At 38.8% G+C, this 17,029-nt stretch overlaps 1 protein-coding gene across 1 annotated transcript in view; it reads right to left on the minus strand.

Moving 5' to 3' along the window:
- The window catches only part of CSMD1 (CUB and Sushi multiple domains 1), a 439,588-nt gene that overhangs the window by 63,349 nt on the left and 359,210 nt on the right, over positions 1 to 17,029 (minus strand). The window contains exons 45-48 of the mRNA XM_056856290.1: positions 11,109 to 11,303; positions 8,943 to 9,116; positions 5,002 to 5,175; positions 791 to 964 (exon numbers count right to left, since the gene is read on the minus strand). Of these exons, the coding sequence (XP_056712268.1) occupies positions 791 to 964; positions 5,002 to 5,175; positions 8,943 to 9,116; positions 11,109 to 11,303 (717 nt within the window). The remainder of the gene's footprint in view (positions 1 to 790; positions 965 to 5,001; positions 5,176 to 8,942; positions 9,117 to 11,108; positions 11,304 to 17,029) is intronic.

The raw sequence follows: 17,029 nt of genomic DNA on the forward strand, positions 1-17,029 counted from the left end.
AATATTGCCTTTACTATACCAGAAGCTATAATTAAAAAAAGGCAAATAGATATGAATTTTAATGTTTATTATCATGCCTGTAATGTTTATCAAAAATAAATGTTTTTTTTATTATGTATGTTTTTAATATGTTAGCCACCTTGGTGTCACTGATATAAATTTTGTAAATAAATAAATACCTACCTGCAACTATAACTTGTTATAGCAGCAGGTTGCTTATGGCTCAGACACAGTTAAATAGCGGTAACTATCAGATATCTCATCCCTGCTGGTTTGATATGAAAATTTCCATTTCAACTTTGCTCTCTCTTGTGTGAAACAAACCCACGAGTCTTTATTTTTGCATCACTTGCTGTTTCCTCACACCTGCTTTGCCCCATAAAATTAATGCATTTGCAATGTTATTTTTGCATCACTTGCATATAAATGTAGCATTAAAGTGACATAAAAATACAACAGCAGTAGAATTAAAATGACATAACAATGGAATAGTGGAAAGAAGTGAAGTGGATATACCAGCAACAAAAGGCTCCCAGTGACAATGTACAAATCCAAAATGGAAAAAAAGGCATATTTGCTCATCCTTACAATTAAGCAGTTACATATTTTTGCAATGCAATGGCTGGGTGGAAAAACAAAGTTCAAAAAAAAAAACAATGACATGCTTTTGACATTTTCTCCTTATTCAAGGGAAATGCATTCAATTCTTAAAGTTCCAGGTCTATATAAAAGGATGGCAGAAAGAGTCCTATTTGGATCATAGCAGCTGTATAATATTTCTTTTTCTTACCCCGGCAAGCAGGTAAGGAGCTGCTCCACTGTCCATTGCTGCGACACTGTGCTCGGGAGGCCCCTTGAAGTAAATATCCAGTATTGCAGGTAAAGTTGACAACGTCATTCAGATTGAACTCACTGCCATTCGTGACTCCATGAACAGGATTTCCAGGATGGCCACATGTGATTGCTGTGTCAAGAAAATATAGGACATGTTATAAGCCTATGGCAGGAATGTACCTTGTTTTATTTTGTCATCAGTACTTACAGTATATGTAGAAAATACTAGTAATAAAAATTATAAGCTTCAGTCTAGCCATCAGTTAGGGACGGAGATGTAGATGTGCATGCACTATTATATACCACCTACAGAATCTTCATTGAAGGAGGAATTATCATTCAAACTCAGAGGAATGCTTATGGAACTGCTGACTCCACTGAAGGAAACCTGACATTCATGGAAATTCAGAGATGCGTACTTGAATCTTGATTACTGTACTTGATACTCATTGTTCAAGAGGGCAAGATATTAAAAAGTGTCTGAGGGCTTAATTTTAACATGAACTGGAGGTTGCAGTAACAGAGCTCTTCTGGGCCAGACCACACATCATATTCACTCTGTAAAATGTGTAAAATATCCCTCACTAATACATTTGTTGATAACATGCTCATGCTACTTCTACCAGTACTGATGAATTATTGATAGCGGATACACGATAGCTTTCCCCCTACACCTAGGTGTTAGTTCAACCATCAAAGCAAAAGATGCATCTACTGCGAGATAAACATGGTCTGTAAACAAATATTAAGATTACTCGTAACCACAATGATTGCCATTTAATATTTATTTAATGTCAGCACTTTCCTAGGTACTGTTTAGAACTCAAAAGTACCTACCTTTCACACCCACAACAATCTTGCATAATTTGTGACACATACCCCGAAACCAAGTATAAAGGTAAAGGTCCCCTGTGCAAGCACCCAGTAATTCCTGACCCATGGGGTGATGTCACATCCTGACGTTTACTAGGTAGACTTTGATTACGGGGTGGTTTGCCAGTGCCTTCCCCAGTCACCTTCTCTTTACCCCAGCAAGCTGGGTACTCATTTTACCGACCTCGGAAGGATGGAAGACTGAGTCAACCTTGAGCCGGCTACCTGAAACCAACTTCTGCTGGGATCGAACTCAGGTCGTGAGTAGAGCTTGAACTGAAGTATTGCAGTTTACCATCTGTGCCACGGGGCTCTAAACCAAGTATAACCCTTCATTTTTCTATTGTGGCTTTTTGAGTATTTCACAACCTCTGCCCTTGTTTCTGCAATTCCAGGTAGGAAAAGCTGGAATTATCAGCTGATATAAAATGAAAATATGGATGTAAACTCCCTAGTTTTTAAAAACAAAACAAAATGGGCAGCTACTAAATGCAACAATGACTACTTAAAAAATCTATAATAGCGCATTCCTGGGGGAGGGATGAAGCTCCTTAGGAGCGGTCATGACCACGCACTGGTGCAAGTGCCCACTTATCCCATGATAAGGGACACTTACGCCAGTGCAGAGGGCATTTACGCCACACCTGGATGGCATAGAGCCGCACCAACCTCCCCACCCCCAGCACCACCACTCCGGGAACTAAATCCTGGAAGAGGCAGCATATGCCTGAATGGGGAGGCAGTCTTGGAATATTCCCAGGTGTGGAGCTGCCTTTAGGCAAATTTCTCACCCTTTTCAACTCAGGAATGTCCCTCAGCGCAGTGGCTCAGCTACACCACCTTTTTGGGTGGCATAGCCCTGCTAAAGGCAATGGGGCCTTTTTGCTCTTTTTCTATTTTTTAATTTTAAAAAAAAGGTTTTTCTTCTCTGTGGCGGCCAGGAATCCTCTTTGGTGGTGGCGTGGCTGTGCCACGCCTGGCCACCACACAAACCCCTTCCCCAGGAATGGGCTGTAAGAGATTAGGAATACTTTTTACTATGCGACAAAGAGAACTATTGTTGATTTATCATAGGTAATCATCAGAAACATTTTAATGCAACTTTTAAAAAATGTGCGGGATTAAACCAAAAGACCCATCAAGTTAATATTGTCTCTCCACAAATAGAAACTCACAAGCAGGACAATATGATCGTTTGTAATGGTAATTGCTAATCTCAGGCATATCAAATTGGAATATGAAAGTCCCATCTTTAGCTATTTAAAAGCCATCGACAAAGTCATCCCCCTGAGAGACCGGGATTTGTCTAATAATGTGTTAGGGATCACTCTCTTCACTGTGAATCCTACAATTCAAGTGAGCTGTCAGAAGAGATTACAAATGGTATGTTGTTACAATGTAAAATTGAGGTTGTCTGTAAAAAATTGTGATAGTGAAGGACACTTGTGTTTAGATTATTGTCCTTTTCAGCAAATGCATATTCCAGTCAGTCAGCTCCAGTTTACACCCCTCATTACTCTTGACAGATGCTGTTTTTGTGATGCCTTCCAGAAACAAAAGGTTTCAGCCCTCATGTCTACTACCACCACATCATCATTATTGTTGTCACACATTGCCAGCCTCTTGACAGATCAACAGTGTGCAATTGTTGCAATGCAAGTAAAGGCCAATGGGGAAAAAACTACAACTGTAGTATTCTTTTATCCCACTTTATCTTAGAAACCTTTATACAGGAAACCCACTGCAATAGTTTCAAACTGCTTGTAGTATCATGATGCTCAGATTCAAGATGCTTTCATTCAGGACTGTCAGGTAAACAACACCTTAACTAATACCGATGTGATAAACTAATTCATTAGACTTGGTTATAGTTCAGTTATGGGCACTGGTACAGTGTGATCAAGGTTAAAATGAAATAAAGAATAAAACTGAATACAGATAGACTGTCTAAGGTGTGGAAAGTGGGATATAATTGCAGTAGGATGCAGGTGACAAAGGGTGAGGGTGATAAAAATTTGCCTTAGAATGTTCTAGACAAATTAATCAATTTATCTATTTAGTAAATTTATACAAAGTATCTGTGATTATTTAGCCATTTAAATATCCATCACTTATACAAAAAAAGTTTTACTCTTATTTCAAATATTATTCCAAATACCGAACCTTCTATACTGGAAAGAAGCAGTGGTGCAAATACATTTAGTTTGGATGGTATTTGGACCTTGAACACCCCGTAATATTTAGGATGATTATATATGTATGTGTTAAATGCCATCAGGTCACTTCCGACTCATGGTGACCCTATGAATTAATGACCTCCAAAATGTTCTATTGTTAACACAGCCTTGCTCAGGTCTTGTGAATCAGAGGGTCCAAGATTTTCACAAATTTCTCCTTTAAACTGCAACTTCCAGTGCTTCATCCTATGCTTTTGCCCTGGCTCTCCAAGGGGAAGATTGTGGCTACAAGAGGAAAGGTGAGGGATAAAAGATCCTTTCCATGAGCAGAACTCTCCATTTTCCATGTTCTCTGGATCCAGTCCCATCAGAGTACGATTTTATTTAGGCATTAGCACAAATGGAAAAAAAGATACAAAATATATTAAAATAGTGACTAGTGAAGTATAGTCCTCAGTGAACATTATTCGGGTGGTATGATGACCTAATCCTGTTAGAAGTAGTATGAAAAGCAATAACCCAGATTCTAGCAATTAAGTTAAAACTTAACTTAAAACTCATGTTGAAGGCATGAGAAGTATTTATTTAGCATTTATTTCTTACATGCACTTTGCCTACTTCTCAAATTACTTTGTGTACTTGACATGTCAGTAGCCTAGAGAGTCTATGAGTGGGCTGAAATGACAGTATTTCTAGGCTGTAGTTCTTGCCGTTACATTGCACTAGCTCTAGGCAAAGTTACTCCAGTTTAGGGCCATTGAAATCAAAGGGCATAGAATGGATTACTCTTGAAAAGCAATGTGCTGTAAGTAACATAAATCTAATGGAGTAAATGAACACTACTTAACTCTTTTCATGACTTCTTAAAAAGTCTTGTAGGAAATACATTTTGTACCCTGTCATACTTGCTATTGGGTACTGCTTATCATTGAGCCAGATGGGCCAGCACAATTCGACAAGCAGGGGAAAGAGCAAGCACGAACCTTACTTCCCTGCTCACCAGTGAGCAGAGGTGAGCATTTGATCTCTGAGCCATACATTTTTTTTTGCACGAACTGCTTATCTGGCTATTGCTTGGGGGGAAGGAAACCCAAAAAGCAGAAAATGTGCTACTTACAGACACAAACTGGTGTTTGCCCAGACCACTTGTGATCTTGCAAGCATATGCGAACAGATGTGCCAACAAGTCGAAAACCAGGATTACACTGGTACACCACAGTGTCACGGTAACTGAAACCATCTCCACTAATGTGGCCATTTACTATTGGATCTGGAGAGCCACAGTGTCCAGCTAGAATAAAAGAAAACAATCCAGAAGACATACACATGAAAATTCTTGTGAACGTACATATTATGTTTATTTTCAATAAGAATCATGTTGTATAAAAATATTGCCTTAAATCTTCATCACTTCATGAGATATATCTGCCGGGCTGATAAAAAATGTAATTGATCCTTAAATCCTTTATCTACCATCCTTCCTTCAATCAACATGCACTTTTTAATTTATTAAATCACTGGGCTTGGCCCCATGTTAACTCAGGACCAGATATAACATTTTCCTGTAATTATAAAGATGCTATTTATTAAACATGAATTAACAGAAAGAAGTATGTATATTTGTGTCTAGGAGGTTTATTTATGTTTGTAACACTATGAACCCTGCCCAGTTCTGAAGCCTTTTCTCTCTTCACCCAACACAGACTGGGAGGGGTGGGATTTAGATGAACTATGTACATAGAACAAATGTAGATGCTGGTGCTCTATCAATTAATTGTAGCTGGAAACAGAAACCTAATATATTTGTTGAAACTGTTCACCTAGTCCAAATCTAGATATTCCTCTATTGAATTTTGATTCCTACAGACATGAAAATGAGAAAGTAAAAAAAGAAGAAGCAATATTTGTAATGGAACTAGCTTATTAAAGCATAGGAGATCTCAGGCTAGCTGAGAAGCGCTCACTTGAATATGACATTATTATTTCTATCTGAATGAAAACTTAACAGCCTTGTGCGTTTTCCATGCAATTCATTTCACTTACAAAGCACGTCACTTAGTAGATTTAATGATTTCCTGTCATTTTGAACCTGGTTAAATGAAGCACCCGAACATCCCAAGATTTGAAGGAGCAAGGCAATAAAATACCAAATATGTATAATCTCAAGCTAAATTGGGCCTAAGTATATTAAAGAGGCTGTTAGTCCATTTTCATTTTCAGGAACCAAAAAAATAATAATTCCTGAATTGGTTCAAGACTGGGTCAGTACAGTTACTTTAAATTGTGTGGTATTTAAGCCACAGCCACATGCAGTCACTTTCTTCTCAAAGGGTCTATACACAATCAGTGGGAAATACTCATTTTTGTGTGTGTATGTGTGTGTGTTAAGTGCCATCAAGTCACTTCCAACTTATGGCAACCCCATGAATAAATGACCTCCAAAATGTCCTATCATTAATAGCTTTGTTCAGGTCTTTCAAATTGAGTACCATGGCTTCCTTTATTGAGCCAATCAATCTCATGTTGGGTCTTCCTCTTTTCCTGCAGCCTTCAACATTTCCAAGCATTGTTGTTTGTAGCAGTAAAGGAATAGGCAGAAATAGTCTCTACCTCTTCTACAATGGAAATACTCTGAGAGAAGAGCTTTCTAGTTGGAGATATGCCAATACATCTCTTAAGTGTCCATATGTATAGCTGGGGATGTATTAACTATTGTTCACAGCAGCTATGGAATTCTGAATGTGTTTACATTCCCCCCCCCCTCACTAGACTATTCATTGCTGAAGACCAAACAACCACTTGGTAATCTACACATTTTGAGTTAAAATGAGTGACAATAGCAATTAACTTCTGGACAGAAATGTTAGTATAAAAGCAGAGGGTGCAATGAGGGCAGACTGAAAAATGTAGCCTCTTAATCATAACATGCTTTTGGAAATGACAGGTTACTTATTTGTGAAGTTCAAATTATGAATGAGAATTTAAACTGACATTACTTATGATTTTTAGAGGAGCCATTGTGTGAATACTAATGGCTGCAGCTTCATTGGTGCTGATTTCTCAAAATGCCTTCTTTGTGATAGAGTTAATTCATTCAGAAGCACACTTTTCTATAAGCTTCAATTACAACTGTCTATCATTTTTTTGGTGGTTGAAATCCCTTGAAGACAGGGTAAACATGGGCTTCTCAGCTCAGGTTTTCTCTTTGTCTCATGTCAGATGTAAAACTGCCCAATCTCTTAATTCACATAATTCCTTTTACATCGGACTGATATTAGTGGCTGGGCTCATTATGTATTGCCCTGGTTAGCAAACAAGAAGATCTGAAGCTTTGGTCAGTTAAAAAACTTGATTCTGTGGAAGTCCATAATCCCATGAAATTCCTTTAGATTTAAAAATTGAGATAGGTACACTGTCGGAGGCTATTAGGTCTTTTATTGTTTTGTTGCTTACCTGTTAGTAAATAGCATGGTCATCCTTCATGAAAGAGGCTGATGTATATGATTTTCACATACATCCAAACTCTACAAATCTATGACTGTTTAGATAATATAAACTCAGCCATGGAAGCAGGACGGTGCAGTCCTTAAAGCAACTGTTTAGTCTAGTAGCCAGAAATGGCTGACTTGCCGAGTGTATATGGATTTCACAGGGCACTTAAAAAAAAAAAAAGAACTAAATCAAGTTAAGACCTGTTGGTACCTTTTCCACAGATACTTTGCCAAATGTTTCTTGTTTAACTGGAGGTGGCGGAGTGCTTGTGCCCAATAAGTTAAAGCACAACAAGTTCAAATCGTACAAATTTCCCTTCAAATAATCAATCAATCAATGGGCAGCTGAAGTGAGATAGGATCATACCAAAAACTCCTTTTCTTTTTGCAACTAGAAAAACCTTCCAAATGGAATATTAAGCAAAGAACAATAATAAGCTCACCAGGCAGCTATACTTCTGCCCAACATCAGGGTGGGGTGGCTAAAAAAAAAAAGTAGGACTCTCGGGGGCCCATGTTATTGAATAAAGTAGCTGGTAAGTGTGTGTATCCTCTGTTAGTCTCTTGCCATGACAACCCCCCAAAGGGGTCACTGTAAGTTGGCTGTGACTTGAAGGCACTTTACACACACACACAAGCGTGTGTGTAAAGTGCCATCAAGTCACAGCTAATTTATGGCAACCCAGTAGGGTTTTCAAGGCAAGAGACTAAGAGGTGGTTTGCCATCATTGCCTTTCTCTGCCCAACAACCCTTGCATTCCTTGGTGGTCTCCCATCCAATTACTAACCAGGGCTGACCCTGCTTAGCTTTTAAGATCTGACAAGGCTAGCCTGGGCCATCCATGTCACAGCAGATGGTAAGTAGAGGAATGTTAACAGAATAATTAAAGGGGGGGAAGGAAAGCTTTTGATTTAATTTTAGGAATTCGGAATAGCTTCAGATCAAGTTTATTTAGATCAAAGAGAAATTCAAAGAGAGGAGGTGCAGGAAGGGAGGTTCTGTAAAATTTCAGAATTTCATTCTGTAGATGCTCAGAGCCAGGCAGTGATTTCTCAAACCATCTAATTCTCCTGCTAGAGCACATAACGTGAAACAACTGCAAGGGCTGAAGGCACAAAATGGTGCATCAATTTCATTCAAAGAGAAATCCCTCTCTTAAAAAAGAAAAAAGCGAGAAAAGGAATCAATAACTATATCTAAAAAAGAGAATTTGTGGAAAAAGAAATTCTCACAATAACTATGCTAGAATTCTCTCATACGCTTTAATAATCGATGAAGAATTCATCACGTTTAAACCAGAGATGTATAAGCATATATTTTAACAAAGTATTTTAAAGAAAAAGAAACTTGAACTTTTGAATTGAACTACAATTTCCAGAAAATTCAGTGATGCTCTCAGAAACTCAGCTCCTCACAGGAAAGTAACACAATACAAATCACCAAAAAATACATGGAGAAACATAGAGAAGGGATATAAACAAAAAAATTAAATCACAATCGTGATATGACATACCCATTGTCAGACCTTAAATTTCCATCTTTTGATTACACTCTTTATATATTTACCTAGACATTGTGTTTCAGTGCCACTCCAGAGTCCGTTTGCTAAGCATTCTCTCACATGAGAACCAACTAGTGTATAGCCAGTGTTACAGGTGAAGATTGCTGTGGCTCCGTACACAATCAGGGTGCCAATCTTATTGCCATTTGGTGGTGTTGGGAGACTTCCACAGGAGATTACTGAGAAGGGAAAATATATGCTTATATAGATGCTTATAACATAGCAGTAGCGCCCCCTTGAAAAACATTTTATAGCTTTGGGAAGTGGACATACATAGATGTCCACTCCTTTTCTTTTAGCTTTGAGAACATTTCCTGTCCTTGGGTTTCAGCTGCAATATTCTGCGCAGAAGGAATAAATGCAAAGGTCTGGGCCTGGAGCATCAGCTCTTTGGCTTGCTTTTCTGCCTTTTTGTTTGGTAAAGGAGGAAAGGGAGAACCTCCCAGAAAGCCAGGTGGACCTAGGAATCTCAAAACTTCCCCAGTAGTCCAAAAGAATTTGAAAGCATTTTTCCTAGGGTAACTGACAATATCAATGCATTTGTTTTTCACGTTGTACTCTTCTCTGCTTTTGCTTTATTCTGTGGCCAGGATCCAAACAACTTTTAGGAACTGTCAATGATAGCTGGATTTTTGAAGCATTGCAGAACAATGCAGACCCTATTTCCAATGCTTTATCATATAGTAATTTTGACATTTCCCTCAGTTTTAGAAGCAGGATGACAGGCATGTTTTAATGTTTGATGTTCACTGCCTGGGGACCCTATTTGGTTGGAAAGCCAGCATAGAAATGTTTTAAATAAAATAAACAAGGGAAACTAATATTTCAAAAACCACAACTTCAAGGCCACCTTGGCAAATGAAACTTTTTACATGGTGTTTCAAATCCAATCATATATAAGCATAGCATTCTATGTTCACAAAACTCATCAAAATAATATTTATTTATTTATTTATTTTTATTTAGAATATTTATACCCTGTCTTTGTGTTATATGTATAGTCCCCAGGATGGCTAAACTCCCTTCAGATTCATTACATTTTTTTGTATTTCGAAGTTTTATTTTTAACAAACACAAACATTAAAACATAAACAAAATATATGTGGAGCTTACCATTCAAAATTACAAGTCCATTATCAACATCTTTGAATTACATTATTCTTTGTTCTCAACATATTTTTACATATCTAATAACATATTTGTTATTTGTTTTTAGACATATATCACCTAAATCTTTCTTGTTCTTTTTAATTTAGTTTAATTCTGTTCCAAATTTTTAGCTATATAATTAAGAAAAACATTCAGTTTTTCCTGAAATTCTGAAATTGATCTATTATGTATAAAAGATGTCAGTTTTGCCATAGTTGAGGGGCCTTGTAATAAAATAGTTTAATGTCTTTAAATATTTAACTGCATTTAATTTTCCAGGATCAAATAGATAGTTCAACTCATGTTTGATTGATCTCTGTTACTTAAGTATTCAGTTAATCGCTGATTAATTAGCGTATCTGTCTAATTACACTAGAATGTGATTGATGAATTCAAATCACAATTAATTTAAGATGCAATAAGAACAGCAAATACATGAAGCGCCTTAGATAAAGGCTTATCAGCATGGACAAATCGTTTATATAATGAAACATATGTATGATATTAGGGATATTTTAAGACAATCCCTTTGTTCCATTCTGAATGCAAGGTTTCAATGTGTGCATCGAAGCCTCTCTCAAATCCTCAAGATCTTCCTCAGTCATTTCAGTGGGGAAAGCTCCTCTGCAGTCTATTGCATGCAATTAATTTTGCTCCCTCCACTGAAGTGCACACACAAAGGAGCCCCATGTGTATGCCAGGAAAAATACAGGCTCTGAAACAAGTCTAATAAGCAATTTATTTTAGAAGAAAAAAGTAGACTGACACAGATAGTTATAATTATCAGTGTACAAATATACTAGAAAGAAATAAACTCTTTTATATCTAATTAGTTTACCATGTGTTTGTGCAGGTCCCAGTTATTTACACAAGAGAGCTTCCTGATGTAATGTGATTTGTGATCCTAATATTTTGTAAAGCTATTATTAAACATTAATGTCTTCTACCTAGATTGCGCTTGCACTGGACATAAAATGTGTCTTTAGATGGAACTGAGTGGAGTGTAAATAAATGTTTCTTACCCTTACAGGTTGGTCTCTCATCAGCACCACTCCATGTTCCATTAGCTTTGCACAGCATGAGTCTCTGACCCTCTAAATAATAGCCAGGGCTGCAACTCAGCATGACTTGTGCTCCAAACTCATTCACAGACCCAGAAATCAGTCTCCAGATGACATGTTCTGAGAGCAGAGTTTCGATGCTGGGGCACGCCACAGCTGTGAAACAAGGACATTTCAGGATTAGCACTTTTCTTCCAACATGACTTCACAGAAGATGAATCATCGTCTTATTGACAATAGAGTTTTCCTTGTGAAATTGAGCATGCTGTAAACATTTCTCAAATACATGTTCCAGTGCAGAACGTCCAATATTTGTTTCAACACCAGCGCTGAGAAGCTGTTTCAATTTAGACACAGGAGAAAAATGATGCATCTTCCTACTGTTCCAAAATTCTGATATAGATTACTCCTTTAAAATCAAATTAAAAGCCATGTCAAACACATACAGTAAAGTGTGAATATAAATGACAATATTAACAACCAGTTATATGATGTGACACCTATGGACTGTATTTTTTGCTGGCATAGAGTATGTTTAAGAACTCAGCCAAATTTGTATTATACTCAGCAGGGACTGCAGAGGGAATAGTAAATTGCTACCTAATTTGAAACACAGATGCCATTCCAAAAGTTTCATTTATCTTACAAACCTTTAATTTGCGCAGTATCTCGTTTAAAGAGGCCTAATATGATTGATTCAGGTATTGTGACACATACCGTGCTACTAGATGATATCTAAAATAACTAGAAATAAAAAAACTGTAAGGAATAGCAAAACAAAACAAAAAACACCCTGAAATAAAATTTACAACACTACAACATAAACTGTGAACTTTCTGTTCTGGGTGTCAGACTAGTATCTGGGAGGCAGGGATTAGAATCCTCACTTGTGCCATGGAAGGTCGCTGGGCGACCCTGAGTCAGTCACACTTTCTCAGCCTAACCTACCTCACCCGGTATTGCGAGGCTAAAATGGAGGAGAGGAAAACTCTGAAAGCCACACTGGGTCCCTAATAGGGAGAAAGGAGGGTGCAAATTAATTAAATAAATTTGCTATTTTTTTAAACATTCAGAATGGCATTATCACACTGCTGTCTTTAGACTGTTCTTCGGCCATCGTCTTTGGTGTATGTTAAAAAAAAATTAAATAAAAAGAGGTGATTTCATCCTGCTGGGATAATGTAGAGGAAGAAAGCTGCTAGGCTGACTCACAGGGACCAAACTAGATGTGTCTGACATGGGGGTGTCACTGCCATTTTGAAGCCTAAAATGGATAATTTAAAAATACCACAAGGGCCTAATCCTGATCAGGCCTGCAGCACAGAGGGATGAGGAGCAATTGTCCCCCCCACCCAGCAAAAAAACAAAACAAAAACTTTTCAAGTGTTGAAATGGCTAGCTGTTTCAGCACTTGAAAAGAACCATGGCAGGAAGCAAGAGCACCTCACCCCACTGTGCTCGACTTGTCCTTGAAGCATTTTTAAATTTTAGGCTTTACAATGGTGACAGCATTCCTGCTTTGGACATAAGGAAGTTGTCACATCTAGTTTGGCCCACACTTTAATCCAAAGCAGAGTGACATCCTTCCAAATCTATTGGCTTCAATGGAGTTAGAAGAGTGCTTAGGATGGCATTATTAGTGTTCATTCAATGGAATTGAAGCATTCGGACCCAACTGCAAATGCTTGTGCATGTGCATTTCCACACTGCCTTCACCATAACTCTCACTGTCCTATATCCATCAAGTATGTATTGCTGTTTGATGATGTGCAGGGAAGAACTGTACGGTTCGCCTCGGTACTCAAGCCTTGCCTCTTTTGCAAGGAGGAAGTGTTAATTAATGGAAGTGTTCTTGTCCAATAAACAAATATTTTGCACATGCACATTTCCCTGAAGCTGTCCATTCCCCCATTTCCACCTGTCCACCCAATGCACCACAGACTTTTAAAAAGAAAAACCTTACAAAGGAGATTCTTTCCTACTGGGATATGTGGCGGAAGCTGCATGTTTCTTAGTACTCCAGCCTAGAGCAGTTTGCTTTCATGCCTGAGTCTCAAAGTGGAGTGTTTTCATCTGTGCTACCTGGATGGCATTTACGCAGTTTTGTACTGTTGTAGTTCAATACATTTTAAACAGCATGATTATATGCCATTGACTGATGAATACTACCAACTATGCAGGTGAAATGGTATTGTGACATAGATGATTTTAAATGAGCCATGGTCAGCTCAATAATAACCCTGGGGCACACAAAATCCAAGCAAGTCAGTGAATCATTAGCAGTGGCTACTTGTTCAGCCACTGTGCTGAATGTTGCTGCAGTAGATACAAAATGACTCAAAATGCTGCTTGTTTAAATTACAAGCAAATAACAGAGAAATCAAATGAGGTGTTGTGTTCAACAGTGAAACAGGGACAGTGATTTTCAGTGAGATTTACAGGTACAGTAAATCAGATTTTCAGACATTTCTTTTGTGAACACCAACAGTGCAATCCTAATTAGGCATCGGGACTAGGGATTATTCTCAGAAAAGCATTCTTACAGTGCATTCCTGACCTTTAAGGGCAAAAGCTCTTAAGAGGCCAGGAAGGAGCTGTGCTGGCGTTGGAGCCCTCCATGCCGGCGTCCGGGCTACTTACGCCATCGTAAGTAGCCCCAACACCGACAGGGAGGGCCGGACGCTGGGCGCATCCGCAGCATCACCGCCCCAGGACAACGGTGGGGCCTTCTCCAGGCATCCCACCGGTGTAAATGCCCACAACAGCATCCCAGGGATGTTCTGGTGTCCCGAGAAGCATTACCAGGGCATTCCGGGGTGGGGGGGAGCTGCCGTTAGGCAGCCTCTTGTCCCCATTCACCCCGGGTATGCTGGTGGTGAGAGGAGTGAGGCTGTGCCAACTTTTTGCTGGTGCAGCTTCGCTTTTCTCAATAGAGCAAAAAAGGTCCAGTTTGACAAAAAAAAAGGCTCTAAAGGACTTTTTTTTGGTCTTTTGGCAGCCATGGAATGGCTTAGGATGCGGCGCAGCAGTGCCTCCTCCCCGCCTTCCACGGCTGCCACCAGCTCAGGAATGGGCTGTTAGGATTGCACTGAGAAACTCCTTTAGGCAAGGGTAACTGAATAACCGTCTCTTCCCATACTGTCTCGCCCCACACAAGCCCTGTTTTCTGTGACCTGATCTGCAGGTGGGTGGTGAACAGAGACTGGCTTTTTTCTGCAGTGGCACCTCCCCTTTGGAATTCCCTTCCCTTTCAGGCTTGCCTGACATCTACACATCTCTCTTTAGGTACCAGGCCCAAAAAATTGATATAGGCTTTTAATTAAGGGGTTGATCTTTTAAAATTATTTTTACAATCTGCCTCTTGCTTGAGGACTGTTTTATGAAAATTGCTTTAGGTTGTTAAAGGGTCTGTGCTGTTTTTAGGTTCTGGCAAGGCTTATAACGTCTTGTGAATTTTTGACAATGTTATAATGTTTTATTATTTTATTTATTTTTATTTAATTATTTATATCCCACTTTTCTCCCTGATGGGGGACACAAAGTGGCTTACTATCCCAATCCCTTTCCAGAAATAGGAGGGGGGAGGGGGAGGCTTCCGAGTGCAAAGTAGGTCTCCTTCCCACCAGACCAGATCTTTCACTCAGTTGTATGTTACGAGTTGAATGACAAGAGCGTTTTTGCTTGTGCCTCTGGGAAAACTCAGGCCTTAAATACCTGTGAACAGAAGGAAAACATATTCAGCCAGATTTGCTGCTTTCTAATCCCCTTGATCAGGTTCTCTGGAGAATAAAGGTGTTATAGAAAAGCGTATCTCCAAAATTAAGGACAGCAATGACAGGGGAGAGACGGAGCTAACAAGAAACACAGGTACCAATCTGAAAAAAATTCTTCAACTGGAAAAGAGATGGAAATCAGACAATTATTTCAGTTTGCCTGCTGTCTGGCTTCCTAAGTGTCCATCTGCACTTGCTCTAGTGGTCTATCACTGATCTTTATTTACTGACAGCCCTAGAGAAGACTTTGGGTGAACTATCCAGTTCCTCAAACTGCTGGAGCCATCATTTTTATACAGCTGTTCAAATTCTATTCCTAAACTGAAAAACTATTCAGTAGTCCCAGCTGGAATGCCCACTTTCCTTCCAGTCTATATTGAGATGGGTGGAAAGCTTGCTGAGATGCAGCACTTCATGTGTCTATCTGTCCGCCCAATGCAAAAATCTCCAGAGAGGAAAATAATGATTACTGCCTAGTGAAACAACCCATAAAACGTCTTATAGATCAATAGATAAGTGATGCTAGAGAACTATTTGGCCAGGATGGCTTTAAATTGTGCAGTGAGTTCTTCTGACTTACCAGAACTGCAATCCAGATGAAACACAGTATATTCAATGGCTGCTGTATTTAGAACAAATTATCCAGACACCCATCAGTCTACCTCTTACACCTCACAGCTATGAGTGACACTTGCTGTTTATATACACAGCATCTGAATCAGACATGATGCCAGATTCATCTAGATGTAAAGAAGAAAAACTGTCTCCTTTCAATGCTGATTTGTTTCTGTTGATATATGTATTAACTGCTGCCTGGTTCCAAGTATAGTTCAGCAAATGTAATTACATCCTTCAAGTATGATTATATGTCATATCACGAGAATGAGATTGTTTACTCATATATACTGCCAAAGCACAGGATTAATCCTGAACTAAAAAGTACTTCCATTGCATCCCAGTCCACACTGTCTGGGAAAGCAAGGAAGTACCAGCCAATTCCTTGTAAAGAAGAGTGCAGGAGATGCAGCTCTATGACTTAAGTATTCTAGCAAAACTAACACCTCTAGTCTGATGTTGTTACTGGAATGTTGCCTAAGGAGACTTTCTCTAACTTAAATGGCTCTTCCCCCAATTGAATAACTTCTTAAGTCGGAGAAAGGCTCCTTAGGCTGGAGAAAAACTTTCAACTTTTGCTCAGTGGAGGGGTAGGATCCACCCCACTAGCTGCAATCCAATACAGAGCTTGGCTTGCTGCTTGTTCTCATTGATTTCAATGGGCGACACTAAGAGCCGGTATGGTATATTGGTTAGTATGCAAGGCAAGGACCTGGGAGGTTCAAAGCCCCCTCAACTAGGAAGCTCACTGGGTTTTCTAGACCTTTAAGTGAGGAAATATTCAAGGAATTTAAAGACATAAAAAATTGCATATCTTCCAATTCTGGAATTATTATTTTTAATTCCCTGAGTTAAACTAGAATCCCAGCAATATGGATTGCAATATCAAGCACCACTCTGGAACAACAAAAGGATCAAGTCAGGCAAAGGCACAGTTCCCACTCTGAGTTCCTATTTTCTAGGTTCTGAAAAGTGGCTTAAATTTCACAGCACACTTCTAGTTTCTATATTGAAGTTATTAATGCTTCTTCATTCATTCTCTAGTACTCAGAGCTCTCCCTCAAAATATATTTTTCTTCTGAACTTCCTAAAAAAAGAGAAGGAAAACCTGAATGCAGCCTTTGATCTATCTCATAATATAAAGCTTGATTGTGGCAGAGAAAGAGAAAAGAGACTGGATCCCAAGGTACAGCAAGACATTTTGATATGCAGAAAGGTGGCATCAGTATGATAAACAAAATTACGAGCTGAAAGCAGTTTTATATAGTGATATCCCAAATGATAACAGTATGTCAGACAGTTCATGTTTATCTGGTATAGAAAAGAAAATGTCACAAGACTGCACTTAGAAAGTGAAGAAAAGTATTTCCCCAAAAGGAAAAACAATTCCCCAATACTATGACTTCCCAATGCAAAGGAATTTATTACAGTGCTCCAAGAAAACACAAATATATTCACACTATAGAAAAACCCGTTAAAACCTACAGAAGGGGA

The sequence above is a fragment of the Euleptes europaea genome, chromosome 10 (assembly GCF_029931775.1).
Source record: "Euleptes europaea isolate rEulEur1 chromosome 10, rEulEur1.hap1, whole genome shotgun sequence".
Classification (NCBI taxonomy): Eukaryota; Metazoa; Chordata; class Lepidosauria; order Squamata; family Sphaerodactylidae; genus Euleptes; species Euleptes europaea.